Source organism: Mustelus asterias, chromosome 2, assembly GCF_964213995.1.
Source record: "Mustelus asterias chromosome 2, sMusAst1.hap1.1, whole genome shotgun sequence".
Taxonomy (NCBI): Eukaryota; Metazoa; Chordata; class Chondrichthyes; order Carcharhiniformes; family Triakidae; genus Mustelus; species Mustelus asterias.
Window position 1 is genome coordinate 89,438,894 of NC_135802.1, and position 22,248 is coordinate 89,461,141.

Consider the following 22,248-nt stretch of genomic DNA (forward strand, 5'->3'; position numbering starts at 1 on the left):
ACCATAATCCCACCAACTGCTGTACTCATACAGGGCTCAGCAAAGCCTTGTACAATGGTAGCAAGACTTTTATATTCTAGTCCCCTTGCAATAAAGTTCAACATAGTATTTACTTGCTGTACTTACATGCTGATTTTGTGTTCCTTTTAAGAGTTCTCCCAAGTCTCTCGGAACATTAACATTTAAAACATATTCTGCTTTTCTGTTCTTACTTTCAAAATGAATGATCTTGCACTTCACCACGTTATACTCTATCTGCCACCTTGTTGCCCACTCACTGAATCTGCCTTATCTCTTCACAGCCTCTTTGTGTCTTCCTCACAGTTTCCATTTCTACCTAGCTTTGTATAGTCAACAATCTTGAACCTATTGCTCTGTCTATATCATTAATATATATTGTAGCTGAGACATCAGCACCGTTTCTTATGGCACCCTGCTTCTGCTGCATGCATGAAGAGCCTGCCAGAGTTGAAAGATGTGAATTAGTACTTGAAAAGTAAGAATGTTGCAAGTTATCAATATGAAGGTTACGGTATCTTACTGTTGAAATCAAATCAACATGACTGAGTATGTTATGTGGGTCGCTGAGACTTTATTGTGAAACCTGGGATATTTGGGTGGTCCTCATCTCTGCATTTTCGACAACAGTTGCCAAAACTCCAGGTATCTCTAGTGCCACCTCTTCTGTATTTGTGAACTTGCAGATCTGTGGTGGTCCATGTCCAGATCTCTCCTCCTCTCATATTCTGCAGTGAGGGAAAATAGAGACTTTAGAATCTCTGTAATTGCTTACCGTTGTTTATCTGATGGTTACAGTAAATTTGGTGAGGGTGTAAATGAAGAAGAGGCATGAAAATGAGTAAGAGTGGTGGATGGATTAGATGGGATTTCACTAAGTGTGTAGAAGAGAAGGATGGGTGTTTGTGCAACGTATGTGTATATAATGGAGTAGGCTTGAGAATTCAGAATGAAGGAAGGGATGGCATGTTGCTTACAGCAGAATGTGGGGAAGATGCAGTTGTACTCACTTTTTCTGACCTGTTAAGGCAGTAAACCACTTTCTAAACTGAATCTGAGTGTGGCTGCTGCCCTCCTTTTCCTCTTCCAAGCATGTATTTTTGGTGTCTGTGGCAGGTTTATTCTTCCCTTTGTTGGGGAGGAGTATCTCTTTGTGGCTTCTCTGAATTGCCATTGCCTACTTAATAATGGGTCCTATGACTCCATGATAAAATAATACTCAGTGTCTGAGTAATGCAAGGACAGAGTAATGAATTTATACAGGTAATTTCCAATACAAATGTGGACCTGGGCATTTATGATCAAAATTGTTGATACAAAATGTGTCATATTTAAGCATATCTGTCATTGCCAAATTCAAATATAGAATTAAGATTAGATGATTGTAAATTGTCATCAATGATCACTGATGTATCTTCCACATCAGACATGAATCCACAACATGCGTTGAATGGTGGCAACTGCCACAACGTGGACTGTAAGAAAAAACTGATCTTGTATGCAGGACGTTTTCATGGCTATGGTGAATTGTGATAACTAAATGAACATAGGTAAATACAGATTTAACTATCTTCATTTCAGAAATCTTGATTAGATTGGCTGTAAAATGAAAAAAATCAGAATACTGATTTTTACTTCACTCTGTCTCATCTTGCATTGCATTTTCTTTAAGTATTATCATCCTGATCTTGTGGGTATCTACCAAGTTTTAAAACAATTGGGAGTTGTAAAGTATTCACTATATAACCAGTATGGAAATGTGCAGTACATACCAGTATTATCAAATCCACAGCCAACAAATACCTGAACTAACTCATTGTGGCATGAACAATATTTCTTCAGGGTATTCTTGATGTGGAAATTAGTTGGAAGTGTTACAATCTGAACTGCTAGCTAGTTATGAATACTAAGTTACCAAAATCATTGATTCAAGTGTTTGTAGTTGCTTTACATAATGTAATACGGATGCTGCACAACATCCAACTGGTGAAACATTGTGTTCTTTACATACAATTACTGTCAGTTATACAATTTAACTAAGATCATTTTTCTCTGTTAAGCAGAGAAACATCAATAAGAATGCAAACTTGTACTTTGGATTTAGACTGTTTATTTTTTTAAATTAAAACCTTTGTGAAGTTCAGTGAATTGGCTATGCATATGCAAGTGTGATCATGTTGTGATGATTCCAGTTTCTAGACAGTTAGTGCTACTTCAAATGTTAACCAAGGAATTCAAGTATTAAGTTTCTATTAAAATTCAGCAATTAAACCTTGAGGATCATGAATGTGTATATACAGCGAAAAATGCATTCGCTACATCATTACAATTTTATTGAGCCACCTGTAAATAACCCTGAAGAAAATGTTAGAGCAATAAATGGGTATGCTTAGTGGTTTAGCTGCACAATAATAAATTGGAAAATGTATTAAATCTCAGTTCAAACATGGATATTTTGAAGTTGTGATGTGTCTGCAGATATTTACATTTCTAGTCCTTGTATTTATTTGTATATTAATTCTGACTCTTAGTATGGATGATGGGCCCTGTGGCTTTTACCACGTGGTTTTAATAAAGCACGAGATATGCATGAGCATATGAGGAGTGTGTGGGAAGTTGTGTATATCAAAGCTTGGAAAAATACCTTGTTGAGTAGTTGAGTCACAAGGCAACCAGGAACACTCGTGGGAAGCTGTACTAAAATGAGATGGAATGTTACTGCATATAATAATTGTATGTCCTTTTGAGACCTACTGGGAGCCCTGATAAATTTATTATTGGACGAATGCCAGTAGGAACACGTGTTCCTTCTTGCGGTGCCAAAAAGAATATTATGTACAGTGCCATTCACTGCTCTGTGTCATTACCAAATATGTAATTAACAGAAGGGTATTAAAATGGAATTTAATGTGTGACCTCAATTTTCATTTTTAATTTCTGATTACTGAGTATCTTCCTTTGCATGTCAGCAAATGCTACACTACCAAATCTTTTTGCTAAAAATGTATATAGTTTGTGTGACCATCGTTTTAAATTTGATTTCACGTGCTCCTCGAGAGACTCGGATTACTTGGTCTGCTAACGATAAAAATAAAGATGTGTGGAAGCAGTAGTTAAGCTGCAAATGGTGATACTGAAAGGATTCTTCAGAGCAAGCAAACTAAAACTAATTAACGTCAAACCTTTCAAACTCTAAAATAACCCATAGAAAAAAATGGCATCAGCTACATAGCTTTTCTCTACATGTTGCTTAGTAACATTTATTGCAGATGTTCAGGCGATAAGGGAGTAGATTTATTGTTGTACACAATTATTATTTTGATTTGACACATTGCACTTGAAGATCTTTTAATTGAACCTGCTGATGCACATAGTTTGTTGGCTGGGATATGTGTAAGAACAATGTCACTAAATAAATCTATAAGAGAACCAGCGATTAAACATAAGAATGGATAATGATTGAGCTGACCTATGTTTGCTTTTTTTAACATTTTATTTTTATAATCCTTTCCCCTACATTCAGAATATTCCCTCGCATGGTGGTTCTCAAATGGTTATGACACATTGCACTTGAAGATCCATACCCCTTTCCAGGGGTATGCGACACATGGCTTTATGGTGGGCAACTGTCCAGGGAGTCAAAGTCAGAAGTAATCTAGTGAGCAGCAGCCAAAGTGTTCTGGTCCCTTTCCCGTGCTGTTGCTCTTCTCTTGCTCTCTTGGTGTTCTCTCCATATTCTGCTCTAATCACGGTCCTGCCCTCCTGGTGCTCCTCCCAAGGATAAGCTGACTGCAGTGAAAAATCCGGCACACCCAACTCGCTGTAATTAATACCTGTTTGCTCAGAAACATTATTAAAAGAATCTACATGTAGCACTTTCATATAGTACTCTAATTAGATGGAGGTGGTGGGGGCATGTGATTACTCATTTGGGAAGGCATCTTTCAACAAACAAACTTTGAGAACCAGTGCTCCAATAGATGAGTTGATATGACACTTGCACACTGGCTTCTTCTAGGGCTGCCTTTGGGCATACAAAGTATAAAGGAAGAGCTCCGGAGGAAGGAGAAGGCAGTTATCGTGGCAGAAATTCATATTTTTAAAAGCATTTCTCATTGTCCCTGCCCAAACAAAATAATTAGTCAGCGTTCATAAAGGAACTAATTAGTAAAGACTTTGTTTGAAACTTGATACAGATAGACCTGTGTGGGTCTCTGTTACATTTTTGCCTTCAGTCCATGTGAGAAATCATCTTGCCTCCATTCAGCATCTCACTCTGAAGGCCAAGCCTGGATGATATATTCATTGAGTAAAATTTGACTAGAAATGGATATCCTACTGGTTCAAGGATAGCAGCATATTTGATTTGTGTTAAAAAAAAATGCTTTGCAAAACTCCAGTTCATTGTACACAATGAGGAAAATAACCTGTAGGCAAAGTTGATAGCTATTGTGCAGCAACAAAATCCCACAAAACAGTGAAATCGTGGGCAGAGGAATGTTTTCACCCTTCGCCAGTCTGTAAATATATTTCAAAAACTAGTCATGGATTTCAACAAAATTTGGTACACAAGGTATGGCCTGAGGGCTGGTTAGCTTTTGGCAAAAATGTGAATCCAGATCTGGATCCTGGAATTTTTTGAAGGATCCATCCTTGACGTTATTAGAATGCTGTTGATTGTTTTAGATGTTGTGGATTCTTTCAGCTCTGGTGATGCAATTTGTCACGGCTGTCAAAACGTGAGCAGAGTTTTTCAGAGCAGATTGTTGGATGTGGATTGGTCTGAAGCCTCCTCGGTGAGGTGGAAGCTCTTATTAAAAATATTTTTTTCAGCAGAACATCAACCAGGCAGGAAAAGGCCTCAGTGAAGAACTGTGTAATTGTAATAATGCTGAGTTAAAACAGCTTGGCGGAGGCATGCACTCCATTGAGTGCTTTCTTTACTAGTTTTTAATGGTATTCTTTGAGGAGGAATATAAACCAATACACCTGCAAAATAAGTTGTTTCTCAAATAATGCCATGGGATCCTTAATGTCCACTTAAACTATTGGAACAACTGAATGATAAAAGAAAGGTGTGAGGAATGGTGGCAAGGCAACAACTATGTGATTCAGATCATGGACAAGTAATTTATGGTTATTTAATTTTGGGGGTGGGAGAAGTTTGCAGATGAGAACAGTTTCTTTTGGAGGGGGAAAATTGAAGAATTATTAAATCTAGAGGGTGTAACAAAACAGGGAATGTAGCAAATTCTTACATCAAGAATTCTTGGAATTCATCTCCTCAAATTAAGGTCTACTTTTACTTGAAGATAAATTTTAAACTTTAAATCTGAATGTTTTCACACTAAATGAAGTTTCGCAAAAACAATCAGAGAATAGAGGGGATTCTGAAGTTCTCAAAATGAAAATAATTTCCTTGTTTGGAATATTGGAAGACACCGTTGGACACTTGGGGCTGGATTTTCTGGTGGGAGAGAGGAAATGAGAACAGGATTCGATTCTGGGTCATGAACCTGCCTCTATCACGAAACTGGAGTTGGCAGCGATTTTTCCCGGGGTCGGAACTTAATTAGGTAAAGTTCTAACATCCAGTTAGGCTGCCAGTATGGCAGAATAGAGATGATGTGGAGATGCTGGTATTGGACTGGGGTAAGCACAGTAAGAAGTCTCACAACACCAGGTTAAAGTCCAACAGATTTATTTGGTAGCACAAGCCACAAGCTTTCGGAGCACTGCCCCTTCATCAGGTGAGTGAACCTTCAACACCTGATGAAAGGACAGTGCTCCGAAAGCTTGTGGCTTGTGCTACCAAATAAACCTGTTGGACTTTAACCTGGTGTTGTGAGAATAGAGCTGAGCAGCCTCCGGAGTGGGCACCTGTTTTTAAAAAAAATCTGTAAGTATTTCTATATGTAAAACAGTAGAATTGCTGCTTTCAGCCAATCTTTAACATCTGCAGTTTGCTTGGTCAATGCCCTCCAGCCTTTCCCAAACCCAAAATTCCAGAGAACAATGCTTTAAGTCCTCTGTTGGAGACTTAAATCAATCCTTATGTATTGAACATCACTTTGTATTGATCCCCACATCAATTGACGCAAGTATATCCCTTCCTGTCATCTTCAATACCACTCCACCCTCCGAAAAGCCATTGGCGCGAGAAACAGAGGTGGAACATCTGGCTGTTTGACGTAGCTTCCACTTTTTTGTCCTGTCTGCCTTTGTTCCAACCCTATCCAGGATGCTAAAACCTGACCCTTGGTGCCACATACGTCTACCCATCTGCTTAATGGCAGAGTTCGATCTGCAAATCCCAAACAATATTTGAGTTACAAGTGGAGAAAATTGCAAGTATTGGGTGTCAAATATTAGCACCCTCTTACTTTGATAGGATCAGTGCAAGGAGAGGACAATTTCACAATTGAAAGCAGTCTGATTCTTCTGGACCAGGTATATAAAGATGTGCGGGTTAGGTTGATTGGCCAGGTTAAAAAAAAAATTGCCCCTTAGAGTCCTGGGATGCGTAGGTCAGAGGGATTAGCGGGTAAAATATGTGGGGGTAGGGCCTGGGTGGGATTGTGGTCGGTGCAGACTCGATGGGTCAAATGGCCTCCTTCTGCACTGTAGGGTTTCTATGATTTTCTATGATAAATATTGCAGGAAATGGCTCACCACCTGATACTTCAGAGGCTCTCCACCATCCCCAGGGCATGAGATTCAGAGTCTGATTGGATACTGTCCCCCTGTCTGGATGGATGCAGTTGCTTGATATATTCCGAGATAAGTTTGCTTGATCAGCCCATCGACTACGTTAAAGCCACCCATGCTCTTCACCGTCAGCGTACACTGCAGACATGGTGCACTATCTACAGGATACACTGCAGAACATCGCCAAGGCTTTTTTGACAGCATCTTGCTAATCTTTGACTTCCCTCACCTGGAGGAACCAGGGGATCAAATGCATAGGAACACCATGACCTTCAAGTCCCTCTCCTAGTCATGCACCGTCTCAACTTCAAAGTATATTGTCATTCCTTCACTGTTGCTGGGCCAAAATTCTGGGATTCCCTGCCTAACCGTATTGTGGGTTTACCTTCACTTTGTAAGCTTCAGCAAATCAAGTAGAAGGCTTGTTCTTAAGAGCAACTCAGGATACATAATAAATGCTATTTGTGCTAGCAATCCCCTGATACAGAGAATTAGTAAAAAGAATGGACTTGAGGCATGTACATTTTTTTACGAAGGTAGTACCATAGCTCCATATGTTGTGGCTTTCTGAAAATAAGCTGGGTGCAGATAATTAGCAGAATTTGTAAATTATGTACTTTTTCAGGAATTCGAGGCACTTCACAGTGTGATGAGTCCAGGGCTGATCTGGTGTTCTGAACAGGTATTAGCAGAGAGTAGATGTTTTGGTTTCAAACATGACTGGTCAATCACTGTGTTCAACTAAGCTAGTGACAATTGACCAGATGACTAGAACAACAATTAGCCAGGCAAACTGAACAGGCATTGTTAGAGAAGAATTTTGAAATCTACAGTTCCAAATGATTGAGGATCTTCTAATGAAATGTCAATGATAGATTAATGAGAACATTAATGGGAATGGAACAAGCAACCAACAGGAACCAAGACTAAGATTTGTAGGAGCGCCTTTGGGAAATTGTTCTCTTTTAAAGTTAAAATTTTTTAAGTTGAACTTTCTTTAAAAAAACATTCTTCTGAGGCTACCTTCCCACAGCAGAGAGAGCTGTCCTTCGAAGGTTGCTGCTGGCAGATAAGTTAAAGAATCATAAATGGATAAAATTCCTTCAATTTTGTGTCCTAGAGTCAGATTCCTGATTTCTATGTGGTGGTATCTACCTAACGGCACAACTAAAATTGGGAACTTGAGACAGAAACATTCCATGTGTTATCTTGTGAAAATAGAATTCATGGTAATCCATACTGGTTTCTGCTGTATCTAATTTATTTTTTTAATCCTCCAGAAAGTTTATGAGTAAGTTGCAGAAGCCAGTGCTAACAGGCCAGCGGTTCAAGACCAGGAAGAGGGGTAAGCTTTTTTTGCCTCATTCTTTCACTTGTGAAACAGTATAGATACATCACTGACATCAATCAGATTAACATTATTTTTGTGACTGCGATTGAGAATACAGATCAGTCCGAAGGGCTTCTAAAGTCAGCTATGGAATCATTCACTTATTGATCTATTTTTTACTTATTGGAAGGTCTTGGTTGGTTAGACCAGGATGGTGGCACAGTGGTTAGCACTACTGCCTCACAGTGGCAGGGACCCAAGTTTGATTCCAGCCTTGAGTGACGGTCTGTGTGGATTTTGCACATTCTCCCTGTGTCTGCGTGGGTTTCCTTGAGGTGCTCCAGTTTTTCCCACACACCAAAAATGTGCAAATTTGGTGAATCGGCCATGCTAAATTGTTCCTTAATGTCCACAGATGGGTAGAATAGCTGGATTCGCCATGGTAAATGCATGTGGTTACGGGGATAAGGCAGAGGGGAGGCCTTGAATGGGATGCTCTTTCAGTGAGTCGGCACCGACGGGCCTGGTGGCCTCTTTCTGCACTGTTGGGATTCTAAACCAGTAAGTGAGAGAAATGCTGCTTTATTCTTTTGTCTGTAAGATCAAATGGAGAGATTTATTTGTCTGTTGTCAACTAGCCAATAACTTAATATAATATATACACTTCAAAGATGTGCCGGTTAGATGGATTAGCCATGCTAAATTGCCCCTTCGTGTCAGAGGGACGAGCTAGGGTAAATGCATGGAATGGTGGGGATAGGGCCTGGGTGGGATTGTGGTCGGTGCAGACTCGATGGGCCGAATGGCCTCCTTCTGCACTGTAGGATTCTATGATATAATTAGTTGATACCACAATTACTTAATTTCTTACAAGATGCCATCACCACCAAATTTATCTCATAGTACTCATGACCAGCTGTTCTATTTCCTCACTATGACTGTGCTGTTTTTAAAAGACTGATGACTTAACTATGGTGGAAATTTTATATTGCTATCTAGGAAGATTGGAAGTATTGTGTGTGACTGAAATCATATCTCTTGTGCAGATGAAAAGGAGAAGTTCGAACCAACAGTCTTCAGAGACACCATCATTCAAGGTCTCAATGAGGCTGGGAGTGACCTTGAGGCAGTATCCAGATTTCTGGATGTTACAGGCTCACGGATAGATTACCGTCGTTATGCAGACACATTGTTTGATATATTGATAGCTGGGAGCATGCTAGGTAAATGTAAATCCAACTTTTTTTTTTAATACTTCAGTAACTGTGTAAATGTTGAGGGGTTTATCTTTCAGAACTAAGAAGAATCACTCACTGAATTAGACTAGAATCAAAAAGCTGCAATTTTTGAGAATGGTTGCATCGTTTGGGTCTTCACATTTATTCCTGGGAAGATTATTTTTTTGAAAAGATGATACTTAAAACCAATAAAACATTTATATAAAATAATAGAAGCAAGGCTTTTTTTAAAAAGTAGCAGCTTTTAATAAATTGTCACCTGTCACTGCTACTGCAACTTAACTGCTTTAATGTGGAAAAACATCCCTAAGCACTTGGGGTTGTAAATAAAAGAAATGGTTGCCAAGATGTAGGAGGAATGATCAAAGAGGTGGCTTTAGTGCAGATCTTAAAGGAAGATGGTTGGTGGAAATTTGGAGGGTTTATGGAGGGACGAAGCTGATGCCGCCGGAAATCCAGTGCTGAGAGATGCTATCGTGACTGGAATACATGCGCAAACCCGGCGAATCGGCCGACACAAGAATCTCCCAGTCCATATCTCCAGTTCTTTAGCTAAGTACAACTACCTACCGCTTTATGACTCTCATACCTTTTCTCTGACTTCATGCAGTAAACTTAACTTACCGTTTGGATTATATCTTAAGCCTGCATGGTTTGCTGGGCTCTAGATGTTTACGAGAGATTTTTCTTTTCTGACTGAACTTGCATTGAAAATGCAATTTCTAAAACAAAAAATCTACGCTGAAATATATAAACTTATGACATTAGGCACACACATAGTTCAACAGCCAATTTTTAATGTTCACGTCAAGGTCACTTTTTTTTAAATTTGCTCTTTGTGGGTGTGGGTCTTGCTAGAAATGCCAGCATTTGTCATCTACCCCATTAACAGCATAGCTGCTGTTAAGTGCGAAGGTATTCCAAATCCCTGAAGGAAAACTTGGAATGCCTGCTCTCAGCTGTATTTTTCAATTTGGTATAATGTAGGGAAAAATGTGAAGGATGTGCCAAATTATTTTTTAATGATATTTTACAAAATAAATACTTATTAAACAGTAAAGCACAACAAATAAGTCAACTAACTGGACACTTAACTATATTAATGGCTATACATAGTTTATTTAATGATAGCCAGTTCCAAATCACTCTATTTACCTAACCCCACAGCTAAACCTCCCCAACAACGTCCAGTAGGTTTTAAAACTATGAACAAAATCCAACAATCATTACCACACCAGGTACCTATATCTTTTGAGGTTGCTCCCGACTTAGGTTAGAGTCAGCTGGCTTCTCAAACTGGCTTGCTGCAAGCACGGCTTGTTGGGAGTGGATATAGCTTCCTGCTGGCGAGCTGTGCTCTCAAAACAGCTTCCTGACGTAGGGTGAACTTGCCTCTGATATACTGTCTCTCCCTTTCAATCTTCCCTTATCAGAACTGACCTTCTCAGAAGTTACTCTTAATTACCTTTATTACATAATTACCTTTTGGAATGCAAGTGTAAAATTCACCCCCATCTTCTCTCTGGTCTTTTACCATCTTCACTTGAACTTTCGCCACTCTGTTTTCCAATTTTACCAACCTGTCTTAGGTAAACAATTATTTACAGTGTTGCTAGGCTAATTAGCATATCAAACATCTTGGTTCCATCACTCAGTCAACCTGTCTTTCAACAATTTCCATTTTAAAAATAATTTGTTTGTCCTTAAACATACAACCACCAGAACACATTCCCAATTATTAGATTCCTTGTTCTTTCCATTTTATCCCTACTTTCCTAACACCTCTTGAACATGCTAGGCCATTTAAGAGGGCGGTTAAGAGTCAACCACATTACTGTGGATCTGGAGTCATGTGTAGGTAAGGACAGCAAATTTCCTTCCCTCGAGGACATTAGTGAACCAGGTGGGTTTTTACGACAACCAATGATAGTTTTATGGTCACAATTATTGAGTCTAGCTTTCAATTTCAGATTTTAGTAATTGAATTTAAATTCCACCAGCTGTGGTAGGATTTGAATCCGTGTCCCCAGAACATGAAGAGGAGGATAGCAAATGAACAGAAGCGTGAATGCAGAGTAGAAAACTAGAGTCAGAGAGACTTAACTTAGCATAAACAATATAAAAAGCATTATCATATGTTAAGAATGAAATTTGCACAATATGCTGGAGACATGGAAGCCCCAAATACCAACAGTGTTTCCAGCTGCTTCTGGCTTAGCCTGTGTGTTGCCCAGTGCTAGGACAGGCGTTAACCCTTGCACATGCATGGCAGGTTTAGGCTACCAGGAGAAGTGTTGTCATGATGTCAGACCACCATTCCAGTTGATCTGGTGTTTGATTAACAAACTTGGTCAGCATATGCACTGAGCATCTGTGCTACTCACAGTCAACTGAACCTGGTTAAAAAGCATGAGGATCACTTCACAAAGGTTACCTAAAAGCCAGCCACCAATTTGTCGGGGAGGTGCTTTTGACTTCCGTCTACTCAGGCAAAGTTAATGAACGTACAGATGTCTTTTTGGAGAGCTGCTGCATTAAGTCAGGGAGGACAAAGGATTTGGTGATCAAGGTGTGATGCATCTGAGGATGTTAGGGGAAATAAGGGTGAAAGTTGTGAAGATACTTGCTATAATTTCGACCTTCGATACAGGGGTGGTGCCAGAGGACTGGAGAATTGCAAATGTTACACCCTTGTTCAAAAATGGGTGAAAGAAGGTTTGAAGGAGGTGCTGAAAATGATGAGGGGCTTGGACAGAATAGATGGGCAGAAACTTCCCGTTGGAGCTGCTTTGAAAGGAATATTTGGTGAATGAACGTTATTGCAGTTTTTTTCACAAACCTTTTTGAGACAGATTCTATAGAAATACCAATTAACTTTCTCATAGATCTTTTCCAAGATTTAATTGTTGTAAGAGTAAGATAATTTGTGATTAATCTTTCCTAGAACTGCATGTTTGAATCTTTCCAATCATATTTTCATCTTCGTCATCGCACTGAAATGGTCATATTCAAAACCACAGATTACATATTTTGTTACTGTGATCATGGTACATGATTCTCATCCTTCTTGACCTGGCTATAGCCTTTTATTCAGTGAACGACACAATCCTCCTCCATTGTCCAGCTAAGTGAGACTGTCCTCTATAGCTTCGTTCTTAACTAGTCACTCATAACTAGAACATTTCTGCTCCTGTGCAGTCACCTCTTTGAGTCCTCCATTGATCCATATTAGAACTCAATTCTATTTCAAATCTACATGCTGACTCTTGTTACCATGTCTGAAAACACAATGTTAACTTCCATATGTACGTTGACTATCCCTACTTCACTACCCACTTTCTTGATTTCCCCCCCCCCGCGCTGCAACATTGTTGTCAGGCTGTTTGCCTGACACCATTACTGGATGAGCAGACATTTTCTCCGATTAAACTTTGATTCCTAGCCACCAGTTCTTCTTCCCCCTCCCCTCCCCTCCCCTGCCTGACTACTGTTGGCAATCTGCCATAAGTTGAACATCCAGATGCATATCTCCTCCATCAGCAAGACCACCTACTTCTACAATATCACTTGTCTCCATCCTTGCATCAGATCACTGACTGCTAAAACCCTACTTTTCTTACCTCCAGACTAGACTGCTCCAATGCTCTACTGTGCGGCCTCCCATCTTCTACCCTCTATAAACTTTAAACATCTGCCCTTATTTGATGGCAAGAAGTCCAGTTCAGATGTCACCCCTGTGCTCACTGGCCTATATTGTCTCTCAGCCTATCAACAATTAAAATTTGAAATTTCGATACCCCTATTCAAATCCCTCTATGCCTTTTACCCTTTCTCTCTCTCTCTCTCTCTCTCTGTCCTCCTTCAGCCTTACGACACTCTGAAGCCTCCATTTTATTCCAATTTTGGCCTCTTCTTCCTCACCATTTCCCATTATTGACCACCATGTCTATAGCTGAGCAGGCACTAAATACCAACTCCTTCTCCCAAACCTCTTTCTTGTCCTTTAGCACACTCTTAAAAGCCCACCTCTGTAACTACACTTATGGTCAACTGTTCTTTGTGCATCTCCTCCTTTGGCATGGTACCAATATTCTGTCTGTTTACCCTCCTGTGAAGTGCTTTGGGATGTTTTACTGTTTTAAGGGCATAATATAGATGGGAATTGTTGGATTAAAGTGATACTAAATTTGCTGCCAGTAGTTGAGATTAATTGGTGAATTAATTCTTGCATTGTGAGCTGTGCAGAGTGTAAAAAGTCTCATTCAATAGAACAGAAGTTCAGAGGTTTGTGCAGTTATATTTACATCGCTGGGTTTAAAATAAAATCCATCTATCTGTGGAGTGAAGATATACTTGAATACTGTTGTGAACTTCAAAGATGTGACTGATAGTTGCTGACATGTGACATTTTAAAAATGGAGCTGTTGATGTTTGTTATCTTGTAGCCCCAGGAGGAACCCGTATTGATGATGGAGACAAAACCAAGGTGACTGAATACTGTGTGTTTGGTGCCACTGAAGATCAGCAAACAATCCGAAACTATGCTCAGGTACATAGGTGCTTTGGCGCAAGGTTGTGAAGTGGTCGCTGTTTAAAACTGTTTGTGATCAGGCCAACCCACCCCTGTCTGCAACCTTGCAACTGTTTAGTTATGACACACATTGAAATTACATTTTATCAACTTAACGCCATTTAGTTTACCAAGAGGACATTTGAAATGTATTAGTTAGTTCAGGGATACAAAAAACATTTCCTCTTTATTTTATTTTTTAAAAGTAATATTTTACATTCAGGGCAGCTCCCAATTCAGTAAGTTTATTTCACAAATGGCGTAACGTAGATTTGAATAAAAAGACTGAGCCAGTCAACAAGAAGATGGGCTTGTCAGCAACCCTTCCAACTTTCTTCACCTCACTCCAATTTGGACAAAGGGCAGTTTGTAACCAGTCATATTCCTGTTGTCAGAAATATGGTCTCATGACTATAGCCAAGAGTGATATCCTCATTACAGTCCAATTGTGGATAGTGGAAAGAATATATTTTTTTTAAACTCGTACTACTGCAGAGCTGCTAGCATCTCCTGCCACCCAGTAAACAGTATGGATGCTGATATACAAGTCTGCTGCATTTTGTGGATGAGAAGCGTTTCCACAAATTTGTCCCATATCATGCTACTTGTAACATCAAAGAATCATATTAACTGATGTAAAATGTTCCACCTAAATAATCTGTGTATAAAGACAGGAATAGGGGCTGATAATACAGTTACATACAACCAGCACTATGTTTTCTTTTGAATCTTGAGACAAAAAGATATTGGAGATTTAAGCTGAACATTTAGTGATGCTAACTTAATTTTTTTGTTGTTTTCCTTCAGGTTTTCAATAAGCTCATCAGGCGTTACAAATATCTGGAAAAAGCATTTGAAGATGCAATTAAAAAGGTAATTTTTCTAGTGAAATATGTGTAATGATTTTATTTTCAGAGATTCTAAAGTGATTATAGACTTTCTTTCAAACTTTTAAGCTTTATGTTGTGTCACTTTATGGCAACATAGTGTTGAAGGCTTTTAAATAGTTACTGATCAGACTGCACATAAAGCTGAATCTCACAAACCATAATATCCAAGGTTCCATCTCCTGTATCTGCCAAGTTAGCTGAATTTTACTGGAACATCAGTTGCGGCACTGCATTTGACTTCAGGACTGTACTGCGGTCCTTCTTCTATTTACCATCCACTGACACCTGCTGTAAGTGTGCATGTGGAGACCTCGACTGAGGAGAGGAGTAAGGTTAGCTCTGATGGCCTCCGCAGTGGAACAGCCTGCCACCACTCATTGTCATTTCTTCACCACTCACGTGAAGAAATCAAAATTGCAGTATGGACCAGCAAACAGCATGAATCAGCAGTTTAAGAAGACGTGGGGGTGGAGTCTGGAGTGAATATAATACAATAGTCACAATAAGGATTAAGATGAAGCCATGAAGTAGGTGAGTATGAAGGAGGGTACATGCTGGGACTTGTTCCTGTTCCTCGTGTTAAATCTAAAGTACACATTTGACTTGGAAGTTGTGGTGAGGGAAAACTGAATGCAGGTTTCTGCTTTGCAAAAATATACTGTTTTATTTAGACCCTACCACCTTTGAGTAGGTTTTTTTTTGTAAAAGTCATTGGGGTAGAATTCCCATGAGATGATTCCTGTATCTGCTGCCCTCACTTGGCAGGAGCCTCAGAAAAATGGTGTGAACTAATTTTCTGTCAAAGTTTTATGGCAGGAGATTGTGAGAACACTTAGGAAAATTACTGGTGATAGTGTGAGTGAGTATGTTTAGGATAAATGTATGGGAGCAGTTTGAAGGACAATAAAGATATTGAAAGAGGGAGGCTATTTAAAGGTTGTTTTAAAGCAGTATATTAAGATGCATTAAGTTCTAAAAGTATTTTAAAAGTTATCTTTCGTAAGTAAGAACCAAGCAGTCAGCGTGAACACAAAAAGTTAGTGAGGCAGATTTTGACATTCCGCTATTATGTAAAACAAGTGATAGTGAATTAGCAGACTGTTTTACGTTTAATTCAATTTTTATTTCCACTGCCTCGTTTAACTACTGCAATTGGTCTGCATATTCAAAGTGACATGCAAACATGGAGATACAAGTAAAGCACTCTGCAGCCTCTGAGTTGCACAGTAATTGGGTAGCGTAATATTTCAGTAATTAGTTTGTGTCCAAGTTTGGGATATCCATAAATAACATTAAAAGGGCATAGATGAATATGAAAGTACAAAAAAGCAATAAATATCAATCATACCTTGTTTAATGCCTTTTTCTCCTTAGTACATCTATTAAAAAATGATATTTGTTATCCTTTCTTAGCTATTGCTATTCCTGAAAGCTTTTTCAGCTTCAGAACAGACGAAGTTGGCAACACTCACTGGCATCCTGTTGGCCAATGGATCACTTCCAGCTACAATATTAACAAGCCTATTCTCGGATAATTTGGTTAAAGAAGGTAATACTTGGGGATGCTTTCATAATTTAAAAAAATTAGTTGCTATTGTTGAATTGAAATAAATAATCGCTTGTCTGTGGAGCCTGTTTTGTTGAAGTAACAGCTTAGCTGTCAGTCGTATGCACAAATGTAAAAATGGCAGCACTGGAGAGAAAAGCACCAAATGGATTTCCAAACATGGTAACAAAGTAGCAGCAACCAGCTTTTCACTGATTTTGAACGACTGGTAATGGTAAGTTAAAAAATTAAGACATGAAAACTGATCTATTTAGTTGCTGGTTTAACTAAAAATTTCTATTCCATCTGAAGACATTTACAATCATTCTCTCCACTCTACCCACATATAGGTAACACCTGCTGAAATGGACCCTTTAAATTGTTCTTCCGACCTTTCTTTCACTTGAAAGAATTATTTACAAAGCTGCCCCCTGCTGTTCATGCTTTCATTCTGACTCTAGTTATTAATAATCAAAGAGTAAAAGGCTTGAATCTTTTCCAAAGGGAATAGTGTTGAAGAACTTTATAATTTCAGGCTTATAGAATCACAGAATCCCTACAGCACAGAAGGAGGCTATTCGGCCCATCGAGACTGCACCAACCACAATCCCACCCTATTCCCGTAACCCCTGCCAATCCCCCTGACACTAAGGGTCAATTTAGCATGGCCAGTCAACCTAACCCCCACATCTTTGGACTGTGGGAGGAAACCAGAGCACCCGGAGGAAATCCAAGCAGACATGGAGAGAATGTGCAAACTCCAACAGACAGTGACCTGAGGCCGGAATTGAACCCGGTTCCCTGGTGCTGTGAGGCAGCAGTGCTAACCACTGTGCCACCCTGCCACCCAGCTTCTTTATCTCCTGCATATTACTTAGAAAAATATGTTTAGTGGAGTCCCGTTTCTTCCAGGAGACACGCGAATTCTACTGAATTGGACCATAAACCTGATTGTAAATAAAAATGTGTGCACATTTATGTTGTACCTGTCTTACTTACCTGGAAAACATTAGTTTTGTAGTACGATAGATTATCATCATCATTATTACAAGTTATAATTTTATTGAGCTTTTGTGTTTCTTTGAGAGCTGACAATATCAATTTATTGTCATTAAAATAGAATTTCAACAGTTCTGAAAATAAAGAATTGCCTCCATTAAATACAATGTCCATATTTGTATTTTAATTTGATATTGTAACTATTATACTTTAATTTCCCATGAATTGCAATCATTGACCATGTTAGTGACAAGTAGAACATAGAACATAGAACAGTACAGCACAGAACAGGCCCTTCGGCCCACGATGTTGTGCCGAGCTTTATCTGAAACCAAGATCAAGCTATCCCACTCCCTATCATCCTGGTGTGCTCCATGTGCCTATCCAATAACCGCTTAAATGTTTCTAAAGTGTCTGACTCCACTATCACTGCAGCCAGTCCATTCCACACCCCAACCACTCTCTGCGTAAAGAACCTACCTCTGATATCCGTCCTGTATCTCCCACCACGAACCCTATAGTTATGCCCCCTTGTAATAGCTCCATCCACCCGAGGAAATAGTCTTTGAATGTTCACTCTATCTATCCCCTTCATCATTTTATACACCTCTATTAAGTCTCCCCTCAGCCTCCTCCGCTCCAGAGAGAACAGCCCTAGCTCCCTCAACCTTTTCTCATATGACCTACCCTCCAAACCAGGCAGCATCCTGGTAAATCTCCTCTGCACTCTTTCCAGCGCTTCCACATCCTTCTTATAGTGGGGTGACCAGAACTGCACACAATATTCCAAATGTGGTCTCACCAAGGTCCTGTACAGTTGCAGCATAACCCCACGGCTCTTAAACTCCAACCCCCTGTTAATAAAAGCTAACACACTATAGGCCTTCTTCACAGCTCTATCCACTTGACTGGCAACCTTTAGAGATCTGTGGATATGGACCCCAAGATCTCTCTGTTCCTCCACAGTCTTCAGAACCCTACCTTTGACCCTGTAATCCACATTTAAATTTGTCCTACCAAAATGAATCACCTCACATTTATCAGGGTTAAACTCCATTTGCCATTTTTCAGCCCAGCTTTGCATCCTATCTATGTCTCTTTGCAGCCTACAACAGCCCTCCACCTCATCCACTACTCCACCAATCTTGGTGTCATCAGCAAATTTACTGATCCACCCTTCAGCCCCCTCCTCTAAGTCATTAATAAAAATCACAAAGAGCAGAGGACCAAGCACTGATCCCTGCGGCACACCGCTAGCAACCTGCCTCCAATCCGAAAATTTTCCATCGACCACCACCCTCTGTCTTCGGTCAGACAGCCAGTTACCTATCCAATCGGCCAACTTTCCCTCTATCCCACACCTCCTCACTTTCATCATAAGCCGGCCATGGGGGACCTTATCAAACGCCTTACTAAAATCCATGTATATGACATCAACTGCCCTACCTTCATCAACACACTTAGTTACCTCCTCAAAAAATTCTATCAAATTTGTGAGGCACGACTTGCCCTTCACGAATCCGTGCTGACTATCTCGGATTAATCCGCATCTTTCTAAATGGTCGTAAATCCCATCCCTAAGGACCCTTTCCATCAATTTACCAACCACCGAAGTAAGACTAACCGGTCTATAATTACCAGGGTCATTTCTATTCCCTTTCTTAAACAGAGGAACAACATTCGCCATTCTCCAGTCCTCTGGCACCATCCCCGTGGACAGCGAGGACCCAAAGATCAACGCCAAAGGCTCTGCAATCTCATCCCTTGCCTCCCAAAGAATCCTAGGATACATTTCATCAGGCCCAGGGGACTTATCAACCTTCAGTTTATTCAAAACTGCCAAGACATCCTCCCTCCGAACATCTATTTCCTCCAGCCTATTAGCCTGTAACACCTTCTCTTCCTCAAAAACATGGCCCCTCTCCTTGGTGAACACTGAAGAAAAGTATTCATTCATCACCTCGCCTATCTCTACTGACTCCATACACAAGTTCCCACTACTGTCCTTGACCGGCCCTAACCTCACCCTTGTCATTCTTTTATTCCTCACATAAGAGTAAAAAGCCTTGGGGTTTTCCTTGATCCGACCCGCCAAGGACTTCTCATGTCCCCTCCTAGCTCTCCTAAGCCCCTTTTTCAGCTCATTCCTTGCTAACTTGTAACCCTCAATCGAGCCATCTGAACCTTGTTTCCTCATCCCTACATAAGCTTCCCTCTTCCTTTTCACAAGACATTCCACCTCTTTTGTGAACCATGGTTCCCTCACTCGGCCATTTCCTCCCTGCCTGACAGGAACATACCTATCAAGGACATCCAGTATTTGTTCCTTGAAAAGGTTCCACTTTTCATTAGTTCCTTTCTCTGACAGTTTCTGTTCCCAACCTATGCCCCCTAATTCTTGCCTAATCGCATCATAATTACCCCTCCCCCAATTGTAAACCTTGCCCTGCCGTACGGCCCTATCCCTCTCCATTGCAATAACAAAAGACACCGAATTGTGGTCACTATCTCCAAATTGCTCTCCCACAACCAAATCTAACACTTGGCCCGGTTCATTTCCCAGTACCAAATCCAATGTGGCCTCACCTCTAGTCGGCCCATCCACATATTGTGTCAGGAAACCCTCCCGCACACACTGCACAAAAACTGCCCCATCCAAACTATTTGACCTACAAAGGTTCCAATCAATATTTGGAAAGTTAAAGTCCCCCATGACAACTACCCTGTGACCCCCACACATATCCATAATCTGCTTAGCAATTTCTTCCTCCACATCTCTATTACTATTTGGGGGCCTATAGTAAACTCCTAGCAACGTGACCGCTCCTTTCCTATTTCTAACTTCAGCCCATATTACCTCAGTGTGCAGATCCCCCACGAAGTGCCTTTCCGCAGCCGTTAAACTATCCTTGATTAACAATGCCACTCCTCCACCTCTTTTACCAGCTTCCCTACACTTAGTGAAACATCTATACCCCGGAACGTCCAACAACCATTCCTGTCCTTGTTCCACCCACGTCTCCGTAATGGCCACAACATCGTAGTCCCAAGTACCAATCCACGCCCCAAGTTCATCTACCTTGTTCCGGATGCTCCTTGCATTGAAGTAGACACACTTCAACCCACCTTCCTGTCTACCAGTACCCACCCTTGACCCTGATACCTTCCCCAATACCTCACCACCCTCACTGACTTCTGGACTACAACTCCCTTTCCCACTCCCCTGACAAATTAGTTTAAACCCCCCTGAAGAGCCGTAACAAATTTCCCTCCGAGGATATTGGTGCCCCTCTGGTTCAGGTGCACCCCGTCCTGTTTGTACAGGTCCCACCTTCCCCAGAACGTGTTCCAATTATCCACGTATCTGAAACCCTCCCTCCTACACCATCCCTGCAACCACATATTTAACTGCACTCTCTCCCTGTTCCTCAACTCGCTATCACGTGGTACCGGCAACGTACCAGAGATGACCACATGTTTCGTCTTGGCTCTCAGCTTCCAGCCCAGCTCCAGAAATTCCTGCTTTAAATCCCCGTCCCTTCTCTTACCTATGTCATTGGTACCAATGTGCACCACGACTTGTGACTGTTTCCCCTCCCCCTTCAGAATCTGGAAAACACGGTCTGAGACATCACGGACCTTGGCATCCGGTAGGCAACATACCATCCGTGAGTCTCTTTTGCTGCCACAGAACCTCCTATCTATCCCTCTAACTAATGAGTCCCCAATAACTATCGCCCTCCCGCTCTCCCCCTTTCCCTCCCGAGCCACAGAGACGGACACAGTGCTGGAGATCCTCTCACTGCGGCTCCCCACTGGTATGTCATCCCCCTCAACCGTATCCAAAGCGGAATACTTGTTGCTAAGGGGAACGACCACAGGGGATCCCTGCACTGACTGCTTCCTCCCAGCCCCTCTCACCGTCACCCATCTGTTTTCAATCCTCGGAGTAACTGTATTCCTAAAGCTTGTGTCTATGGCCATCTCTGCGTCCCTGATGATCATAAGTTCATCCAACTCCAGCTCCAGTTCCCTAACACGGTTTTGGAGGAGCTGCAGATGGGTGCACTTCCCACAGGTGTAATCAGTAGGGACACTGTCGTCGTCCCTCACCTCAAACATAGTGCAAGAGGAACATAGCACTGCCTGCACACCCATCCCCTCTAGATACCTTGCCAGTACCAGGTAGAAAGTGCAAAAATGAATTCAACTCACCCCTGCTCGCCCTTTCAGCCTAAGCCCTGTGAGCCAAAGTCTTATAGCTCACACTTTGCTTCCCACACACTCCACTGCCCGCTCCCGACGCTGCCCGCTGTATACCGCAGCCTACCTTTTATACTTCACGCGCTTAAAAAACCCTTCCCAGACTCCTTTGCTGCCCACTTCTAGTTTTCACTTTAAACTTGAAAAACTGCTGTTAAAGTAAAGGCCAAAAAAATACACACACTAGCTGACTAATTAAATAAATAAACAATTCAATTAATCTCTCACCAGCACTGCTGCTTTCAATCACCCCTCTCAGCTTGCTCCAGTGGATCAATGAGGGGGAACCTCCCAGGTAACTGACTTTTAAAGTTAAAATAAAAACCCTTCCCAGACTCCTTTGCTGCCCACTTCTAGTTTTCACTTTAAACTTGAAAAACTGCTGTTAAAGTAAAGGCCAAAAAAATACACACACTAGCTGACTAATTAAATAAATAAACAATTCAATTAATCTCTCACCAGCACTGCTGCTTTCAATCACCCCTCTCAGCTTGCTCCAGTGGATCAATGAGGGGGAACCTCCCAGGTAACTGACTTTTAAAGTTAAAATAAAAACCCTTCCCAGACTCCTTTGCTGCCCACTTCTAGTTTTCACTTTAAACTTGAAAAACTGCTGTTAAAGTAAAGGCCAAAAAAATACACACACTAGCTGACTAATTAAATAAATAAACAATTCAATTAATCTC

General features: G+C 40.8%; 1 protein-coding gene across 1 annotated transcript in view; it reads left to right on the top strand.

The window, feature by feature from the left end:
• bzw2 (basic leucine zipper and W2 domains 2) overlaps window positions 1-22,248 on the top strand; it is a 52,235-nt gene that overhangs the window by 10,831 nt on the left and 19,156 nt on the right. Inside the window, exons 2-6 of the mRNA XM_078238439.1 lie at window positions 8,007-8,071; window positions 9,103-9,279; window positions 13,740-13,843; window positions 14,672-14,737; window positions 16,168-16,303. Coding sequence (XP_078094565.1) covers window positions 8,014-8,071; window positions 9,103-9,279; window positions 13,740-13,843; window positions 14,672-14,737; window positions 16,168-16,303 — 541 coding nt within the window. The 5' untranslated portion in view covers window positions 8,007-8,013. The remainder of the gene's footprint in view (window positions 1-8,006; window positions 8,072-9,102; window positions 9,280-13,739; window positions 13,844-14,671; window positions 14,738-16,167; window positions 16,304-22,248) is intronic.